General features: G+C 52.0%; 6 protein-coding genes across 7 annotated transcripts; 2 read left to right on the forward strand and 4 right to left on the reverse strand.

The window, feature by feature from the left end:
• Positions 1–1,407: 1,407 nt before the first annotated feature.
• On the forward strand, positions 1,408–4,998 carry J3458_005055 (uncharacterized protein). The gene has a single exon (XM_007808394.2). The coding sequence runs from the start codon at positions 1,827–1,829 to the stop codon at positions 4,794–4,796; it is 2,970 nt and encodes a 989-aa protein (XP_007806585.2). The 5' UTR covers positions 1,408–1,826; the 3' UTR covers positions 4,797–4,998.
• Positions 4,999–5,173: 175 nt separating this feature from the next.
• On the reverse strand, positions 5,174–5,477 carry J3458_005056 (uncharacterized protein; the record flags this gene model as incomplete). The annotated part of the gene is made up of 2 exons (XM_066118581.1): positions 5,174–5,364; positions 5,435–5,477. 2 exons carry the CDS (start codon positions 5,475–5,477, stop codon positions 5,174–5,176), a joined length of 234 nt encoding a protein of 77 aa, XP_065976101.1.
• Positions 5,478–6,397: 920 nt separating this feature from the next.
• On the reverse strand, positions 6,398–8,129 carry TOS4_1 (target of SBF; the record flags this gene model as incomplete). Its single annotated transcript, XM_007808392.1, has 2 exons — positions 6,398–6,430; positions 6,483–8,129. The coding sequence occupies 2 exons, from the start codon at positions 8,127–8,129 to the stop codon at positions 6,398–6,400; spliced, it is 1,680 nt and encodes a 559-aa protein (XP_007806583.1).
• Positions 8,130–10,465: 2,336 nt separating this feature from the next.
• On the forward strand, positions 10,466–11,669 carry CIC1_1 (proteasome-interacting protein cic1; the record flags this gene model as incomplete). The annotated part of the gene is made up of 2 exons (XM_007808391.2): positions 10,466–10,531; positions 10,596–11,669. The coding sequence occupies 2 exons, from the start codon at positions 10,466–10,468 to the stop codon at positions 11,667–11,669; spliced, it is 1,140 nt and encodes a 379-aa protein (XP_007806582.2).
• A 308-nt stretch (positions 11,670–11,977) lies between these two features.
• Positions 11,978–13,570, reverse strand: J3458_005059 (uncharacterized protein). The gene has a single exon (XM_007808390.2). It carries the CDS (start codon positions 13,113–13,115, stop codon positions 12,114–12,116), a length of 1,002 nt encoding a protein of 333 aa, XP_007806581.1. The 5' UTR covers positions 13,116–13,570; the 3' UTR covers positions 11,978–12,113.
• Positions 13,571–14,516: 946 nt separating this feature from the next.
• Positions 14,517–16,897, reverse strand: J3458_005060 (uncharacterized protein). 2 transcript variants are annotated; one of them, XM_066118583.1, is made up of 2 exons: positions 16,413–16,897; positions 14,517–16,366 (listed from the first exon to the last, which is right to left on the reverse strand). In XM_066118583.1, exons 1-2 carry the CDS (start codon positions 16,860–16,862, stop codon positions 15,284–15,286), a joined length of 1,533 nt encoding a protein of 510 aa, XP_065976103.1. In that variant the 5' UTR covers positions 16,863–16,897; the 3' UTR covers positions 14,517–15,283. The 2 variants fall into 2 exon arrangements, with proteins under 2 accessions (XP_065976103.1, XP_065976102.1); XM_066118582.1 differs by having other exon boundaries at positions 14,517–16,878.
• Positions 16,898–18,464: the final 1,567 nt, after the last annotated feature.

Consider the following 18,464-nt stretch of genomic DNA (forward strand, 5'->3'; position numbering starts at 1 on the left):
ACAGAACCATCAGGCCCCAAACTCCATGTTCGATATGCCGCCATCGTGGACCTCGGTGGTTCGAGGTAGACCTGAGGCAAGGACTCAAGACCAAGTTTCACTGTTGGGTGGGGGGTCGTTGGCGTGTCGCTGCCCCGGATTTCCGCATTTGGACGAAGTGGGCGCAGAGAGAGCTATCCGCTGGTGGGGCAGTGGTCCGTTTGCTTAGCCCAATAGTGTTTTGATTGGTTCACTTTAGGTAGTGGCTCCACAGGGGCTCCGCCAGTTTCTCAACGTAGCGAGTTCGTCCCCCACTGACCAGGGGCTCTTCAGGCCTGTGAATGGATGTTACAGCGCACCGAGGTGCTGACTTTTGCCCACTGTCCAGCCTACAGGTGCAGGTGCTACGCTGACGAGGGATGCTGGAAAAAGACGCACCAGCATTGATAAGAAAGGCCGAGTGACTGTCTAATCCAGAATATATTCACCTACCTAGGTACGTAGAACAATTACCCAGCAGTTGTATACTAGTATACTCCGTCACATTATAGTATAGAGCACGACGGGAAAGTATCTGGTCTGGTCAAATACTTTGTTCTCTCCTCCGGTAGATTCGTGAAGAGAAGATGATGTGGCATGTTGCCGGGATTCAATGTCGCCATGGGTTGTTGGTCATCCGGGTGCGGCAGACCAGACTGACAACGTTCAACACCAGCAGCCAGCAGCCCAATGGACAGGGCAACGGTAGGCCGACAGGGTTTAGCAGGCAACCAGACTCCACTGGGCCGACCAGACGCAGACGCCCAAATGCCATTGACCAGACTGCACTGGACAAAAAAACATGCCCCAACGTTGAAGTGCGGAGGTGGAGCAATTGGGAGAATCCGACAGAGAGAGATGCTTGATTCAGTGATGTTGTTCTGCATTCAACTAATGCTTCAATGTGCAGCTTCGCCTCGCCAGCGCCATGTCCAAGCTGCAGCATCACCCCTCAGACCAGTTGGCGGCTTGTTGGTTTGTTCCTGGAGAATTATCTGCACCTTGGCCTGGGTCGCATCAGCCGATATCTGAAGCCCCATGCGTCGACCCGATATGTTCCTCGCCGCGCCTCCAATCACCAGTTGTGTGGCCAGATCCAAGCCGAGCCCAGTTGACCGGCTTGTTGTACCTCTGTACCTCGCACCTTCCCCAAGCTGTCACGCCCTCATCACTAAAGCCTAGAGTCCTTGGGTCCCTTCGCCTCCCAACCCTGCATCTGCATCTGCATCTGCATCGTCGCCTCTCCGCCTTTGAACCTCGACCCCTTCTCTTTTGTAACCACGTGCCCGGCTTCATCTTGCACAATCAAGGTCAAAGCCTTGACTGTTCTCACGACGTGCTCACAACGTGCACGCGCGTTCAAGCACAGACCAGCAATCCCCCTGTCGATTGATGCCGGCGCTAACGTTCGTGTGTTCAATCCGTCGTTCCTCTGCTACGTGCTTGGGTACTTTGGGTGCCTCCAATCCGCCCCGCATCTCCAATTCCCACTTCGTCCACTTCACCCAGGTCATCCCTGTCACATGTGGAGGCTGTCTGCCCGGCTGTCACTCCGGTTCTAAGCCCGCTTCGCCATCGTGTGCCCTCATCGTTACACCTGAAATCCTCCTTCTCCTTCCCCTCAATCTCTTCTTCCTCTTCTTTCTCTCATCCTTACTTTTCAGCTTCAAGCCCATCGCCGCCAAGCACCGTCCTGTCATTAGGCCCTGCAGACCAATGCCCAAGGTACTGGATCTCTGACGCTTGCTTGAACGGCTCACTTGCCTAGCAGTCCACCGTCCCAGCAGCACCTTGATTCGCCGCCCATCATGTTGTCCTCCGCAACGTCGAATTTGACATCGCGCGCTAATAATCTGTCCTCGGTCGCACGCCGCCCCCGGAGATGCATTCAGCTGCCATCTCCCTCCACCGCCGCACTCATTCGCTCGAGACATCGGCAATGCAGGACCTTCTGGTTCGGTGCCTGGAATAGGGACTGTGAGGGAGATGCATCTCACAATTCTCGACGCCGCCATCGCGCCCATCGCTATCGGTACATGGAGTCTGTAAACCGCAGACTATCTTGGGACAACAAGCCTCGCCATGACAGTATTCAGACTGCCATGAAGTCGGCGTTTGCTCACATCGCCCATGGCCCCACCAAATACATCAACGTCCGTGACGTCAAGTCATGGTCCGATGAACTCTCCGGCGTGCGCCCAGGGAGAAATATCGAAGATGTCGAGCGCGAGGCCATTGACCATTTGTTCAGCGGCGGAAATAAGGACCGCTCGCAGCGTTCAGGACATTGGTCATCACGCCTGAGCGGCTACCTTCATGGCAGGCAGACTCCAAAGGACGTCACTCCGGAGTCTGTCTTGCACGCCACCACATCGACGGGAGAGAACTCACAAACTACAGCCGCATCATCCAAATCTCACACGCCATTTGCTCCAAAAGCTTCCGAGCTAAAAGGATACAGGCCACACAAATTCGATGATCCAAATACTCCACAAAAACCCTCCTCCGAGGAGCTCTCCAAGAAGTACAATGATCTTGACAAGTACACGGCTGTGACGTGGAATGAGCCCGATGGCATTCAAAAGCCCACTCCTGAAGAAAATTCTAAACAGCACAAAGACTCGTACAAGTACGCCTCGCCCGACATCTCGAGTGAAACTGCTACCGCCGAAGCGCCTGAAGAGAAATACGATGACCTCAAAAAGTATAAGCCCGTAGAGTGGAACGAGCCAGATGGCCTTCGTAAACAGTCCCCAGAGGAACTTTCCAAGAACTACGACGACTTGGATAAATATGGCCCTGTTACTTGGAATGAGCCTGATGGACTGCGCGAGCTCACCCCCGAGGAACTCTCCAAGAAATATGATGATCTCGAACAATACGGTCCTGTGACCTGGAACGAGCCCGATGGTCTGCGAAATCTCACGCCCGAAGAAGAGTCCAAGAAATATAACGATCTAGAATCGTACAGAACAGGTTTTGTAGCTCCTGATGCCGTTTTGAAGGCTCACGAAGTCAAGCAACAAGACCCCACTCCTAAAGCGGAACCCGTCCCCGCCAAAGTGGTAGTCCCCATGGAGGACCCTGCCAAAGAATACAATGATTTACATAAATATGGACCTGTAAAATGGAACGAGCCGGATGGTCTTCGAAAACCGACCCCCGAAGAGCTATCCAAGAACTATGAGGATTTGCACAAGTATTCTCAGTATCCTAATGCTGGACCCGCAACTCCACGGATACACCCTGAAGAGGCTTCAAAGCAATACAGTGACTTGCCAAAGTATGACTCGTTCCCCAACGCGGGTCCTACGACGGAGCGTGTCCATCCCGAGCTTGCTTCGAAGCAGTACAAGGACCTTTCCAAGTACCCCTCTGCTGGCTACGAAGAGCCTGATAAAACCGAGCATGTCCACCCTGAGGAGCTCACCAAGAACTACACGGACCTGGACAAATATAAGCCCGAATCATTTGATTCGCCATCCATGCCCTACCCGATGCACCCCGAGGAAGCCTCCAAGGCTTATTCCGACTTGAAATCGTACAAACCGATCGGCCATAATGAGCCCAATGGCAAGCCAGTTGAGAAGCTTGACCCTGTGGCAAGCAGCCTACGAGATTATGACAGTTCAGGAGAGTCCTATTTCGAGCCAAGGACCGCAGATGAAATTCGAGGAGAAGTACTCCGAAGAGCATACCGAAACAGCAAGCATACTATGCTCCAAAGAGCCAGATTCCAGCAGGAGAACACCCGAGACTCAAATGGCAAAGACACAAACGACACGATTGGTCGTCTCGGACAGACAGCTGGTAGTCCCTCAATGACGGGAAATTATGCCAAGGACTTTCCGGATGAATTCGCTACCTCTTGGAATACATCGAACTCGTGGTCAAAAACGACGCTGTTCCCAAAGAACCTCGCCACCAAGGAGCAGGCCAGCAAGGCTGCTACCGGGGCAGGCCTGCTTGGCTCAGAGAAAGGGGAGGCCGAAGTCTCATCTCTGGATGAGAGTTTTCCCATTGAGTCGTCAAAGCTACAACCTGCGCTGGATAGGGGCGCCGGAAGGCGAGAATCGCCAACGGCCATGTCCCCGCTAGAGAGAATGAAGGTAGAAGAGGATCCCTACTCTAGAATTCCTCAGGGGTTGGAGGTCAACTGGGACGAAGAGTGTGGTGGCAAGGCCACTTGGCCAACATTTGTACGTCACCACAAAGGCAAGGCAATGGAGAAGGCTTTTGCCGGACCAGAAGCGAGGGGCGAGAAGCAGCCCGTTTTGTACAAGTTGCTTGCGTTTGACCCGACCAGTCAGACCATGAGCATTGGCGAAACGTCTTCTGGCGTCATGGACACGGTGGCGCCTGCAACGCCTGCAGAAGTCATGCTTCGAGTCTCGAACCCGGCCAAGTTCTTCCCTTATTTCAGCGCATTGCAGGCCGAGGGCTATGAAATCGCGTCAGGTGGCGGCGACGTCCTTGTGTTCCGCAAGGTTCGACCAGGGCGGCCATCATTTACAGAGAGCTCGGGCTCTGCCGTGAACCCCATCGACATGATGGGCCGCTCGGCCGCAAGCAACTTTGCCAGCCCAACGGGCTTTGTCAATTACGAGTCGCCTCAGTATCGCCCCGCGACGTATGGACAAGGACCGGAAATCAAGATCGTAAAGAAGAAGAGAAGCCTTGGCCGCAAGGTGGTGATTGGCACTGCCTGGGTGGCAGGCACGGCCTATGCTGTCAGTGTGGTGGGAGAATACTTTTCCACCGGTGGCAAGCTGTTGTAAGCGCTTGGAGACGGTGGTTGGGAGACACATGTACAACGAGGATGAATAGTTTGAATACCCTCGGGGACGCACTCAACTCAGCACAGTTGCCGTCTACTCTTTTTTGTTTTATTTGTTGTTCAACACTTGGGCGCTGTGGAGTTGGGTCACGGGCATGGCATGAATAACGGGATAGGTTACTTGGCAGTGTTGAATGCAGCGATTATGTATTTTTGTCTCCATTACCGTGATGCCCTTTGTTCTCTGTCAATGCGTATTGCTGCGTGTACGGCAGTCATCCATCCTGGTCCTCTGTTCGTTGTTTGTCACCAATTTTGCCACGACTGTTTGCCCTTTTGTTCGCGTGGCACCCGACCAGCCGGCGCCTTGAAAACTGTTCAGGGCGTCTTCTCAGTGAAGCCGAGGCCCGTCTTGACGCCCTCGACGGCCCTCATCTGCAGGGCGTGCTTCTGGTCCTCCTTGCTCCAGCTCTGGCGTCTGTCGAAAGCGGGCCTCCACTCGTCCGCCGCGGACATGGCTCGCGCGGAGGCCTCGTTGTCACGCCCTGCTGTTGAAGAAGTTTTGTCTTCTTTGTTTGTTTTGTCTCCGTCAACATCACGCGAATGCAGCCATGGCGTCCAGGGACGTGGCACACGAACCTTGTGCGTGGAGAGGGCCCTGCGGTGTAGTCTTTTCCGACATGGCGACAAAGTTGAGAATGAACCGTGGTGGTTTGGGGGGTTGAAATCCAGATGGGTCACGACGAGTAGAGAGTAGAGGCCCGCGGGTAATTTCACGTCGCCACCGGTGCTGCCGGCTGTCTGGCGCGGCTTGGCGAATGAGGGATGCCGGTGCGGGCTGGCGGTACTGGTTTCTGAGTTTGACATGCTGCCGATGGTGCGGTTTGGTTGCTGAACAATCACGTCACATGTTCTGTCTGGAGGCTTATATGGCTGTGCGTATACTTTCCGATGGAATTCGTGGCGCATCTGCACGAGACAGCAGGATCCTGGTGATGGGGCACGCTCAGAGCAAGCCGTCTTGCAAAGGCGCGTCCAGTGCTCGCAATTCAACTCGCCATGGGTGACGACTCTGACGAGTGAGGCAAAACCGTCACTGAGCCGGGACACATGGAATGGCACTTGACGTTACACTAACAGTTGCTGTTTATAGCACGCATCCATCACACCTCGTACCCCAGAACCAAGCTGACGTTGCATATTCTTCCGACTCTCATCTCCTTCACAGAGTATACATCGCCAAATTTAGCCAGACACACACAAGACATGGAATCAATTCAGACGCGTCTCAAACACTCGACAAACCGCTCCCGCCTCCCCCGTACAAGGCCAGAGGGCCAAACACAGCCCTCATATAGCTCAACCCGTAAACCAAACAATGCCAACATCCCCGCCCATCCGACAAGCAAACCAACGCCGGGCTATGCATGGGTTTTTCCTCTTTCGCCTCCGTCTTGGTAAAGAAGAACAATGACGAAACCCAAAAGACGCCAAAAATGTGCAACCGGAGTCGACTATGTACACGAAATCGAACACCAAGTCATGTTCGTACTAGCCATAATGGATTAAACGTTAAAATTTTCCTGGGAATACTTGAAAACGTTACGGTGTCTTGGGACGCTTCCAATAATATTGCTATAGAGTGTGAGTTCCAACTCTTCGTGGTAGACGTCAGAGGGTCACAAACCTTGTGCTGCTTTCTGCAGTTGCGGAGACTGGGCTTTCGGAGACCATCGACGACGGCTGCGCGGCGCTGCTCATCGTCATCTTGTTCCGGCACATAGTAATATTCACTTTCGAGCGCTTTTCCCGCAGCGTCTTTGCCTTGACGCTTGATTATGCCGATGCAGCGCGTGGCTTCAATGCTGGAGCGGAGAATGTCTTTTGTCAGGCCGGTCTTATGATCAGCAGGCAGGTTTTGCATAATTGTAGACAGGGGCGTTGATGAAAGACGAGAAAAGGCCAGCTGGTTCACAACATGGTTTGTGACGGCAGGGTCAACCTCGATGGACGGGGTGGGAGTGTGCTCTTTGGGGACACGAGGTGCAACGGGCGGTGATGATGGGATATCATGCGTGTCGTTGCCCGAAGTCGAGGTTGTCGTCGTCGTCGTCGTGCATGCGAGCTTGGGACCAACAACTCGCTTCTTGATGGGCGATGAGGGAACAGACGGCGTCACCGCTGCGCTCAGCGTCTCGCTGGAGGAGACGTTGTGAGGACGTCGATGAAGTGGCTTGGGCTGCTTGGGAGACCGTGTCGATATCGAAGCTAGTCTCCCTGCAATGTTGGCGCCAAAGGGCCCAAACGAGTGAACAATGGGGTCGTTTTCCTCATCAGGGTCATTCTCATCCTCAGGGTCACTCAGCTCGCTGGAGAAGCTGGCAGTGGCATCGGTCCGCATACTGGCAGCGACATCAATGGCATCATCATCACCCTTGGGTTCGGGCAGCTCCGGCTCATCCTCGTAAATCTGGATGCCCTCATCCCGGATAGCAGTACCTGGAAGAATGGCCTGGAGCCGCTGGGAGCTTGACAGGCTGCCCATGGGCGTCGGGCTCTCAGGCGACGTGACGCGTGTAGTCCGTCGCAGGGGAGACGACTGCAGCAACGAGGCTCCTCTCATGTGTGATCGCGGAGGGGAATCATCCCAGCTGGAGTCGGACAGGTTTGCCAGGCTCTCAGCAGCAACGGCACTACCTTTGGGCCACTGAATCATTACACGAGCATCCAACACATCCACAATGAGGTCTGTACCCTCGGTCTCGCTGGTGAAGCTGTCACCCTTGAAGAGCTCCCAGGTTCGTCCCTGGCAATGCAGCTTCAAGCCGTTCCACCCGTTGCAGACAATCTCAATCTTGTTGCTTTCCAGAGGGCTTGGGGCCGGGATATAACGCGCCTTGACGTGGACACGCGACACCAGACGGTTGGCAGAGAGTTGGAACTGCGAGGAATTAGACGACCGACCCATGCCTACGGTTTCTCCATTCTCAGGAAGCTCAACAGCCGGCACGGCCGACAGAGGTGCGCGTTCGGAAGTGGCGCGGGCCAAGGCAGGCCGACGAGGCGGCGAGCTGGACAAGATGCCCGTGCTGGAGGTGGGCACAGGCGTGGGATACTTGAGATTTGCACTTGCTGTGTGCTGGCGTTTCAATGGACGAGGAAGTGCCGGAGATGACGAGAGGGGCTCGAAGGCAGGCAGAAGTGACGGTGCAGGTCGCTTTGTGCCAGCCGTGGTGGTTGAAGTTGAGGGGCGAGCCGAAGCAGACATGGACGAGGAGGATGGCAACGCGGCTTCGTTGCCCGCAGCAGCAGCACGCGGCGGAGACGAGTCCATTATGATGAGAAATTTCTAGTTAGTGAAAATGAAGGCAACGGGGCCCGAGACCATTCTTGCGTGCCACCGAGCAGCTCCTATTTTTTTTTTTCTGTTCCGTCCGAGTAGTTGTCGTTTGTGTCGTCGTGGCTGCCAAGCGCGTAAAGAGGCACGGAAAACCAACGCACCCGCCGGGACTTACACGTGCTCCTGGATGCAACAGCTGTGCAAATTGGTGCCTGTATGCTCAATGGATATCACCATGGGCCGCAGGAATAGGTCGAGGGGGGTGTTCTAGAGGTTGGCTTCGACTCTGGGCCTCGGGTGTGTGTGGTGCAAGCAAGCAAAGGTGCAGATGAGGACGGGAGAGGAGCGGTCGAGAGTATTTTAAACGGGCAGAAGCGAAGCGAAGCGGGCAAAGTGGGCTCCGACACGAACGCGATGAAGCGCATCGCGTTGGCGTTGGCGTTGGGGCTGCTCCGAGCCCTGTGCCGTAGTGGCTGCCGGTGTTGGCGTTCGTTCAGTGGGCTTCCGGGGGGTGCTGGGGTGCTGGTGCAGGTGGCGCATGCGCTGGAGGAGCGGGCGTTTGGCGGCCGAGACCCTGTGGCACCCCGTGGCACCCTGTGACATCCGCCAACAACCACTGTCAATTGCTTTGCTTTTAATCTCGGCATAAAGTCTGGTAAACCTCAGTTTTTCTTAACCCATGACTTCCTCCGTGAACACCTGCATCGATTCACTGCCCCCCCCCAGCGACACGCTTCACCTCGCTCCGTCACTCTTCTTTCCCGTGACATTCCGCGCGTGGCAGGCCTCCTCGCCTCGACAGCCCGTCATCAATTAAATAGCCAGCCTCCTCTGCAAACACGTCTCCACCAGGCGCGTCTGCCTCCATTGCTCCGACCCTGCAAGTTCATTGCAGAATAAAACACACAATTTCTGACTGTATCCCGTCCTTCGTTCCCGTACTCCCAGGGAAGCCGGGTTTCCATTCGGCCTTCGCTCTAGTCCGTCCCCATTTGCACCCTAAGCTAGCTGCAAATCTGGTCAAGTGTCCCCCTTCATCCGCCCATTAGCTTTTTATCAGATTCTTGTCTACACGTCCCGGACGTGTTGAGGTCATATATGTCTTGGGGTACTCCGTAGTGCCCCCCGTTTCGTCTTTTGGCGTCATGCTGGTCTGCTGGCCTGCTGGTCCTTGCTAGGGCCTGTCGGGACTACCATGTTCTTGTCCATCCAAGGTTCAGATACGGCTCAACCATTGGTGGTTTGCCCGACACTGGCCGTATGCACGCTCTTTAACTCCGTTATTCACGGGTAGCAGTCATGAGTATCCATCATCTTCAACAAGACTAGCGCCCATGAAAGTCGTGAATTCCTCCACAGAAGCGGAAGTCGTTGCAGTGTCGGCAACATCCATCGAGAGATCTAGACACTTGATTAAACGCTGACACCACCATTGCTGTGAGCTGTTCTGATACGAAGAAACATGGTCGACCCAGCCCGGTGTCAGCTGTTCCCAGAGTCCGAAACGGGCCACGACATCGCGACTACACTACCCTGGAGATGGCCAAGTCAACAACGATTGTCCGAGTTACAAAGTTACAAGGGGGAGGTTGAAGTGAAATTCGAATGTGTGCATTCTGCGGGCGGTTTTCATTTGCCTTGTATTTGTTTTATGCAACGAGAATGCAATGTGCTGGGGACAACCCAAATGCACAAAGGAAAGGTGTAAGTGATCGTCAGAGTCTGGGGCCACTTTGTCTAAGCCAGGTCGCATCACGAAGCACAAATCTTTCAATTTAGCTTAACTTGCAAGTTAAACCACCGCCAGAGACGTCTTCTAACCTATCAGGAGACTCGGAAAATACTCCAGTTGACAATCATGTTGCCACAGTCGTGCTGCCTGGAATTGAATGTATGTTGGAAAATGGTAGCTTCACTTCACCCACGTCATTCCTCGTTCCAAGGTCGCGCTCAGAATATGCCATTACTAGACTGGACTGACCGATATGATGGATCAAGACTCAAATTTTGATAAAACCCCTGAATATCTTGATTCTTTATAAATCTCTACACATAAATCCTAATATTATGTGTCCAGCTCTGCTCACGTTCCAGCCTTCCGGGTGAGCTCCGACATTCGAGGTGGAGAACCGGCGCTCGGACCGGACCGACGCAGCGGAGACACGGGACCTGCTTCTTCCGACGCCGTACTTTTTTTTTCTGGGTCGCAGGGAAAAAAAAACTGCCTCCCACCACCGCCTTGGGAAAAATGGCAGCCCTGCGATTCTGCCGTTGTACCACCAGGAAGGTTTTCCTTCACACCTGGCTGCATACCGACATCCAAGCACATCATGGCGCCGTCAAAAGAAGTTGCCGTCGTCGGCTCCAATGCCCTGGCATCAATTGACCCTGACCAGGTGCGTCCCCCGCCCACAGCGCGGCTCACTCACCCAGTCCTCCAACTCTAACTCTTCGTTGCAGACTCTGAAAGCCTCCAAGGCTCTCCTCGCGCACATCAAAAAGGCCGCCAAGGAAACGTCCAAGGAGTCAACCAAGCGAAATCTCCTCGAGGACGAGGACGAAGAAGACACCCCCATCTGGCTGACGCTCACCACGAAGCGCCACATTGCCGACAAGGCTCGTCTCCAGCCCGGCAAGATCCCCGTCCCGCACTCGCTCAACGCGGACGAGAACAGCACCATTTGCGCCATCACCGCCGACCCCCAGCGAGCCTACAAGAACATCATCGGCTCAGACGAGTTCCCCGCCGGGCTGAGAAAGCGCATCACCCGCGTCATCGACTTTGGCAAGCTCAAGGCCAAGTACGGCCAGTACGACGCCCAGCGCAAGCTCTTCTCCGAGCACGACATCTTCCTCGCCGACGACCGCATCATCAACCGCCTGCCCAAGGTCCTCGGCAAGACATTCTACAAGACCACCGCCAAGCGGCCCATCCCCGTCGTCCTCTCCGCCAAGCGGCCCAAGGTCGACGGCAAGCGTGCCAGGCGCGACAAGAAGACCGCCAAGGACGACGGCGTGAATGCCGGCACGGCCGCCGACATGGCCAAGGAGATTGAAAAGGCCCTGAGCTCCGCGCTCGTCAGCCTGTCCCCGACCACCAACACCGCCGTCCGGATCGGCTACGCCAACTGGACGCCCGAGCAAATCGCCGACAATGTCGACGCCGTCGTGACCGGCCTCGTCGGGAAATGGGTGCCCCAGAAGTGGCGCAACGTCCGCAGCATCTACATCAAGGGCCCCAACACGGCCGCCCTGCCCATCTGGCTGACGGACGAGCTGTGGCTGGACGAGAAGGACGTCATTGCCGACCAGGAGGTCGAGGAGAACAAGGCCGAGAAGGCCAACGTCGGCAAGAAGCGCAAGTCGCTGGATGCGGGGGCCGAGCCCGAGCCCGCCGCGCCCAAGAAGAAGGCCAAGAAGGAGGACAAGGCTGCTGCGGAGAGCAACGACGACAAGTTGGACAAGCAGATTGCGGAGCGAAAGGCCAAGTTGAAGAAGCACAAGGCTGCGGCGGCCAAGGCCATGGATGACTGAAGAAGAAGGAAGAACAAAAAAATGACGAGAGACCTAAAAGACGACAATGGGTGTCTTGGGTCATGGGTTTGAGGGTCCTGCTGCATGTAACATATGTTGTTGCACTGGCGTTGTGGCGTTGAAAATATGCGTGCTTGTCATGAATGAGATAGAGAGCTGTAAATGGCATCTACTTCCACATTCAACGTTTATGCAGACACGGTGATGGAAGCAGTAAAAAGTAGACAAACTCATTGACTGCCAACTACTGTTATTGGCTATTGTATTTCAGAAATCAAACTTGAACCCATTCTTAACCCGATTCCGACATGATTCCATTCCTACTCCGTAGTAATGCTCCAAAAAAAAAAAAAAAAAAAAAAGAAAAGAAAAGAAAAGAAAAAAAAGAGAGAGACAGAAAGGCAGAGAGAAGGAACAAAAAGAATAATAGAAGCACAGCCGGGATCAAAGTTCCTCGGATACAAAGTCGTCCGCAGAAACAGCCGTCTTGTTGAATGGCCCCAAAAATTCAGTCATGACGTCCTTGAACACGTGCTCAGGAATCTGCATGTGATCACCCTTAATGGTCCTCAAACTCAGCGCACCCTTTCTATCCAGGGTCTTCAAACCCAACCAGTCCTCCTTGTACAGCTTGCGCTCCTTCAACGGCGTATACCGCCCATTGACCTGAACCTCTCCAAACCAGGACGACTCCTTGGGAATGGCAACAGTGTCGTTCTCAAACAGGTACATGACGAAATTGCCCAGGCGGGAAATATTCTCCTTGTACGTTTCATTCTTGTGCTCCCGCTCGTTATTGATATCCGCAAGGAAACTCGACCGGTCCAGGTACAAGCGGTAGTCCGTGTCCTCGACGGGGCGGTAATACTGCGCGGGCACAAGGCGGTTCTGGACGAAGCTGCTCCAGACGTTGAAGCGCAGGAGCGCCATGGCCGCCTTGCAGATGTAATCCACGGCCCCGCACTGCTTGAACTCGGTGATGCCGTTGTGCTGGCTGCCAAAGGTGATGAGGTTGCGGACGGGGGGGGAGTTGCACCGCTCAACGTATCCGCGGAGGAACTGGCCGCCCTGGGAGAAGCCAATGGCGTCGATGGCCGGCGCGGTGGAGAGGACGGGGTTCTCGGCCAGCTGGTCGCATACAATCTGCACCTGCTGGGTGACGTTGCCGATGAACGTGGAGGTGCGGTCGTCGGACCCGTCCGGGGTAGGGTTGATGATGTGGACGAAGATGCCGGGGGCGATGTCATCGGCAAGCTTGGCGATTTGGGCAAGGCCTTTGCTGTCGGCGTCGTCGCCTAGGCCGTGCCAGATGACGAGGGGCAGCGGGTTGTCGCTATCGTCGTACGAGGCGCGGGCGCGCTCGGAGTTGGCGTTGGGGCGTCGTGTTGTTGCGGCCAGGGAGGAGCCGAGGACGGCGGTTGTTGCGAGGAGAGATGATGTGCGCATGGTGGGCTGGGTCTAGACTGAGCAAAAATCCTCTGGCGGTTGGATTTCTATGACGGGGCCTATAATGCTAGTCAACGATGGAGTCGACAATGGCGTTGATGATAGAGACGTGGGATCCAAGTGCCTGATAAGCTTGGCCGACTCGGAGGTGACGTTTGCGCGGACCCTAGATGATGGAAGGAAGAAGGGGCTGCAGCTACCGCCTGCATGTACAACGGCAGACCGGTACAACCCCTGAGCTTTTCCACATGCCGGACCTGATAAGGGAAGTTCTTAGCCAATCAACAACTTGTAGTGGGGGTAAAGTACCCTAGGTTCATGAGTTCGTAGGTAGTAGTGGTTGGTGTTATGAGTGGGAGATTGCGAGCGTATTAAGTAAATTTGGAATGTATTTTTAAAGTTAACTGAATTAACTTCTTTTTAAAAGATTTAAAAACGTGTTCTTATAAGTTTACTTAAATGTATTAGAGTTTTATATATTAATTTAAGAAAGGTAACTTTTATAAAATTTTTAATGAAAATTTAAACTTACCTATAAAAACGCTTATATTTTAAATTTAAGCTTAAATTATAATAAAAAGGAAAAATCCTTAAAATAAAATAATACTACATATTAGTTTCCTTAAAGATCTGTAATTTTCTTGTACATTTTAGCTCTTTCCTTCACTTCATCCTCCCTGTGATTCTCGCCACTTGCATATCGTTGCTTTCGACTTTTAACTCATCGGCGTCATCGCACGAGTAACAAGGTAAATTAACAGATATAACTGAGCTCCCCGGTCCGCGTACGCACTAACTACCTAGGTACATGTTCCCTTTACGATTGGGCTGTGATCCCCAACTACCAGGGCAGTCAATTGAGCAGGCGCTGGGGTGCTATGTTTAGTGATGCCTCGTAGACTGATCAGAGTCAACGTCCAAAAGTGTGAAGGTAGGATCGTTGTAATACTCGCAATGGTGAAAACTAAGGATCAAGAGTATGTCTACAGAGAAAGAAATATTACGGTCGCCTATATACAACGGTTGGATCATGCCCTTTGCTCGGGATCGTGGGATCTTGGTGAGTGGTGAGGCTTCAGCATTGAATGGATGTACATCGTTTTGCTCCTCTGCGCATTGGTTCCGTCACGGCTTAGGCCATGGTGTTCCCAAGTTAAGTTTGAGGGTCTTGGCCGTCATTCACCAACGATGGAAGCGGATCTTTCGTGAACTGGCTAGACAGGGGGAATGGGAGAAGCTCCCATTTACTAAAACTGTCTGGTACATGTATCACTGTGTGAATTCAATGGGAAAATACAGCTATAGCCTGCCGTCCCTGCTCACCTCTGACAACAACTTTGCACCAGACACGTATTATGAGCCGTGTCCCTACCTGGAACAAGGACGTGCCGCTTTTGCTGAATATTGCCTGACCTCGTCGTTGACTCTCTATGATTTAGCAAGCCCCTCGCACCTGCCTCGTGCAGCCTGTTCTTTCATTTAGGCAGCAGTGTCAACCTTGTTGTTGGCTATACCAGATGGTACTCCGTATAGGCACGCGAAACAGCTTTTGGCATACAGACAGCCCGATCTATTACCCCGCATGCTTGTCCAAATTTTCACAACATTAATAAATGGCTACTAAATACGTACCTAGGTAGGTAGTTTGAACATATATATATATAACCTCCCGTCGGTTAAGTCGTTGCTCCCATCTTCCAGGCGAGCATCCTGCCTTCTATCACATTACCCAGCATCTGCCTTCGACAGCATTACTCTGTTACCCCACCAGACTAAGCCTGCTTCTCCTATTCACATCCACCGAGGATATAATGCCAGAGCAAGGGAAGGACGATCACTCGTCAGGAGAATACAGTGGAGTCATCAAGGAGGCAAATGTCGCAGTGAGCGCGAAAGGAAAAGACATTGCCGCTCTAATATCTTCGGGCATGCGCGCTCAAGAGAGGAGACGCCAAAACAGGGAGAACAAGGAGAAACAGAAGAGAGAAGATGGACAAAAGAAAGGATAATGACGGAGACGCCTGATTTCGATTTCGACGGGTTCATTCACTTCCACCGATGGTGAGGATCTACGATATATGTTGTCATTTCTCCCGTCACCGACATCCACCACGCTCTTTTCATTGATTTCGGCCTTGCAAGGCTTTGCAATAGCCCTTCAAAGTCATTCATTCACAGAACATCTTTCGAACTTGATCGTCGTATGCTTTTTTGTCCGCGATTTTCTTCTGAACGACATCCTCCGAGTTTATGCACCAAAACCTCGACAGATACGTCTCGGCTTCGATTGACAAGGATTTGGGCGGATACAAATGAGTCTCGAGAAGAAAATACATAGCATTCACAGATGACAGACAATGCCAGAACCACACTCCTTTAGACTGCCACATGTCTTGCATGACTCTGGAAAGTGTGATGTTGTGCCTTGCCTTAGCTTTCATAGCTTGCTCTTCGTCCTCGAATATGCGCATAAACTCTCGTCGTACTTCATCAAACCGGTCGAGTTCCTCGCCTTTAATCTGGTCGATGGCACAGCCAGTCAGCCAATATGGCACCCCAAGCATCTCTGAGGGAAGCGCGCATATCCACTCCAGGTCTATCAGGCCTGTGACATTCCAATGCTTGTCAACCAGGATATTGCTCGCGTGAAAGTCGGTAAGTTGAAGTAGGAACGGGCCGTTGCGGAGTTCTCTTTTGATGTAAAGGTGTGACAAGACTCGGAGCAATGTCTTCACCGCCATCTGGCCTCGGCAGTCACCCTCGCTATAGACAGCGTTTGGCTGACTAAGAAAGCGGTGATCATGAAAGGTGAGCGTGTCCGATACGAACGCATCAGTACAGCTAAATGTAGTGCTCCGCTGTATCGTATTCACTGCCCCGTCATTCTCCAAAATCATCATCGAACATGAGAGGGGTCGATTCGTCAGCGTGACGGTGCCGTCATTGTGGAAATGGAAGGAACCGATTTGCGCTTGAGGAATGCGGGCGAGTGAAAGCAGTATCCGCGACATGCCCCTGAACAGCCTCTGCCTGCGTATTTCGTCTTCTTGGTGCGCGTCAAACGAATCTGAAAGCATCTGGCCCGTTTCAGGACCTAAGTATTCCAACACCATGTACGCAGTACGCACTTGATGGCCCGGCGGGTTCTGAACATAGCGGGATAGTAATGGAAGCCGGAAGAATTTGTAAATGGATCTCCAAAACAGACGAACGATACGGCGAAAGAACGGCATTTGGTTCGTGTGTGTGAACTAATTGATGAGCGAAAGCACAGATAAATGAGGGGCCAAAACTTACATGACAGCCGTCCGAAAACCCGAAGCCAAACAAGAAAGGGGAGCGTATCTCCGGGCAATTTTCTTCTACCCATATAGATGCTCCTACCTCGCAGCTCAATTTCTCATCTATGCTGCCGGGGTACCTAGCTTCAGCAAGCTTGTGTGGCATGGGACAACGGAATATGAACTTCTTGTTTGTGTTGTCGGAGTTGACCTCGAGGAAGACGCAAATGTTGAAGCCGCCTCGAATCCAGTGGGAGGGCGGCAGCACAATGCATACATCACGCTTGCCTAACGCCAGATGATGTCTGACCAGGGCTTGTATGGATTCTCTCTGTTCCCAAAGCGCCTGATACAGTTTGTCAGTTGCCGGTCCATAAGAGGCCCAATTAATGACATTTCGTTCTTCCTCGATGGCGGACTCGATTGTAATGGGGCGTCGGCCAACAAGTTCTAATGTTGATGGCATGGTGAGTACTGACGAGGTTGGGGGACAGAGAAGGTGGGAATCCTGGGGATAACTCCCAAAGGCTTAATTACGTTGGGCAACTAAAACACCTCGGATCAATGTTAGAGCGCCCCCGCCGTTATCCATGGCGATTGAGAGAATTGAGTACAGTAAACCATGTCTATAACGATCCTGTATCTTGGCGATATTCGGGTTTTTACGATAATTCACGGTTATCTAAGGTTTTTCCCTAGTAAATCGTTAATAGTCGGGTTACTTACGATATCGTTAGTCTTAGGCTTAGTTACTATACCTTTTAGTGTTTTTATCGTTATTAGGCCTAGAGCTATAATAAGAAAACTACATTTTTAATTTTTAAAAAAGCTTAAATATTTAATAATAAATACATAAATTAGTTAATATTATAACTAACTAGCTTATATAGAAAAGCGGGTTCTTTTAGCTTTTAATAAGCTAAAAAACTAGATTATGTAATTTTATAAAAAATTACTCTACTATATTATACTTAGAGCCAGAGCTCTTACGAATATAGTAAATACAAGTGTATTGTGTATTGTATTTTGTATTGTATTGTATTTTCGTGTATTGTATTTAAATACATTACATTACATTAGTAAAATACCTATAAATGTATTTTAAGGAAAAAAGACCCTTGTTTTTTTACTTAAAATTATAAGGCTAATTATAAGGGTTATAAGGAAAAATTTTATATCATTTAAAAGAGCTAAATCAGCTCTTTAAAATGCCCCACTTTTTACTATTATAAGTTACTACATTAAAAAGTTATAAGCAATTGAAAATTCGCCCCGCTGTAACGGTGGCTTAGGTTCTAAGGCACAGTAGGTCTGTTTCTTAGGAAGTAAGTCAGGTTGAATGCTACAGAGTAGCTTTTTGAGCAGTATCCCAATAAGGCCGTTAAGAGTATAACTCTCAATAGTAAGACTATTGCTTAGATTGATCAATAGAGATCTAGACTATCTGACTATGGGAATACCTCCTCCTTAAGTACTCGTCTATCTCTCTATTGTAGTCCTGGATCGATTTGCTCGACCATCGATCTCTTCGAACCTTGATCGACTGGCTCGAGGTTCGGTCGGTTCGATCCTCCCTGGTCGATGTGTTCGAACATCGACCTCTTCGATCGCCTCTTGGGTCACGTGGCTGGTCACGTGCCCCTGCCTTCTTCTTGTGCCCACGGGTCGTGCCTGTCCTAGCCGGTGCGGTCCCGTCCCGTGTCTTGTGCAGTGTCGTTCGTAACATTATGCCCCTCCTCTGTTGGTCTTGTCCTCAAGGCCATCGAAACAGGCCGGCTTGAGTGTCGTGCGTTTTCTTCCTTCCATCATCATGTGCCATCATGTCGACTAACCGTGTCTCAAAACAGCGGTCTAAAGCTTCGTCTGCTTCTTCCCTTCGCCGGGATAACCTTCTTTCTGCGATAATCAACAATCCGTCTTTGTCCTTTATGAAGGCTTGCGCTCGCTGCGCCCGTATGGGACTTCCCCAATGTGAAGCCTCCGTTTCCGATTCGAGTCGTTGTGTGAAGTGTGTGGTGGACAAGCAAGGGAATTGTGATATTGCGGGGGTGACCCCTCAACAGCTTCG

The sequence above is a fragment of the Metarhizium acridum genome (assembly GCF_019434415.1).
Source record: "Metarhizium acridum strain ARSEF 324 chromosome Unknown scaffold_31, whole genome shotgun sequence".
In the NCBI taxonomy this organism is placed as follows: Eukaryota; Fungi; Ascomycota; class Sordariomycetes; order Hypocreales; family Clavicipitaceae; genus Metarhizium; species Metarhizium acridum.

Excerpts from the sequence above, each read along its gene's own strand:
- J3458_005055 (XM_007808394.2), top strand. The coding sequence starts at position 1,827 with ATGTTGTCCTCCGCAACGTCGAATTTGACATCGCGCGCTAATAATCTG.
- J3458_005059 (XM_007808390.2), bottom strand. The coding sequence starts at position 13,115 with ATGCGCACATCATCTCTCCTCGCAACAACCGCCGTCCTCGGCTCCTCC.
- J3458_005060 (XM_066118583.1), bottom strand. The coding sequence starts at position 16,862 with ATGCCATCAACATTAGAACTTGTTGGCCGACGCCCCATTACAATCGAG. Across the intron at positions 16,367-16,412 it reads GGTTTTCGGACGGCTGTCAT|TTCACACACACGAACCAAAT; the intron begins GTAAGTTTTGGC and ends CTCATCAATTAG.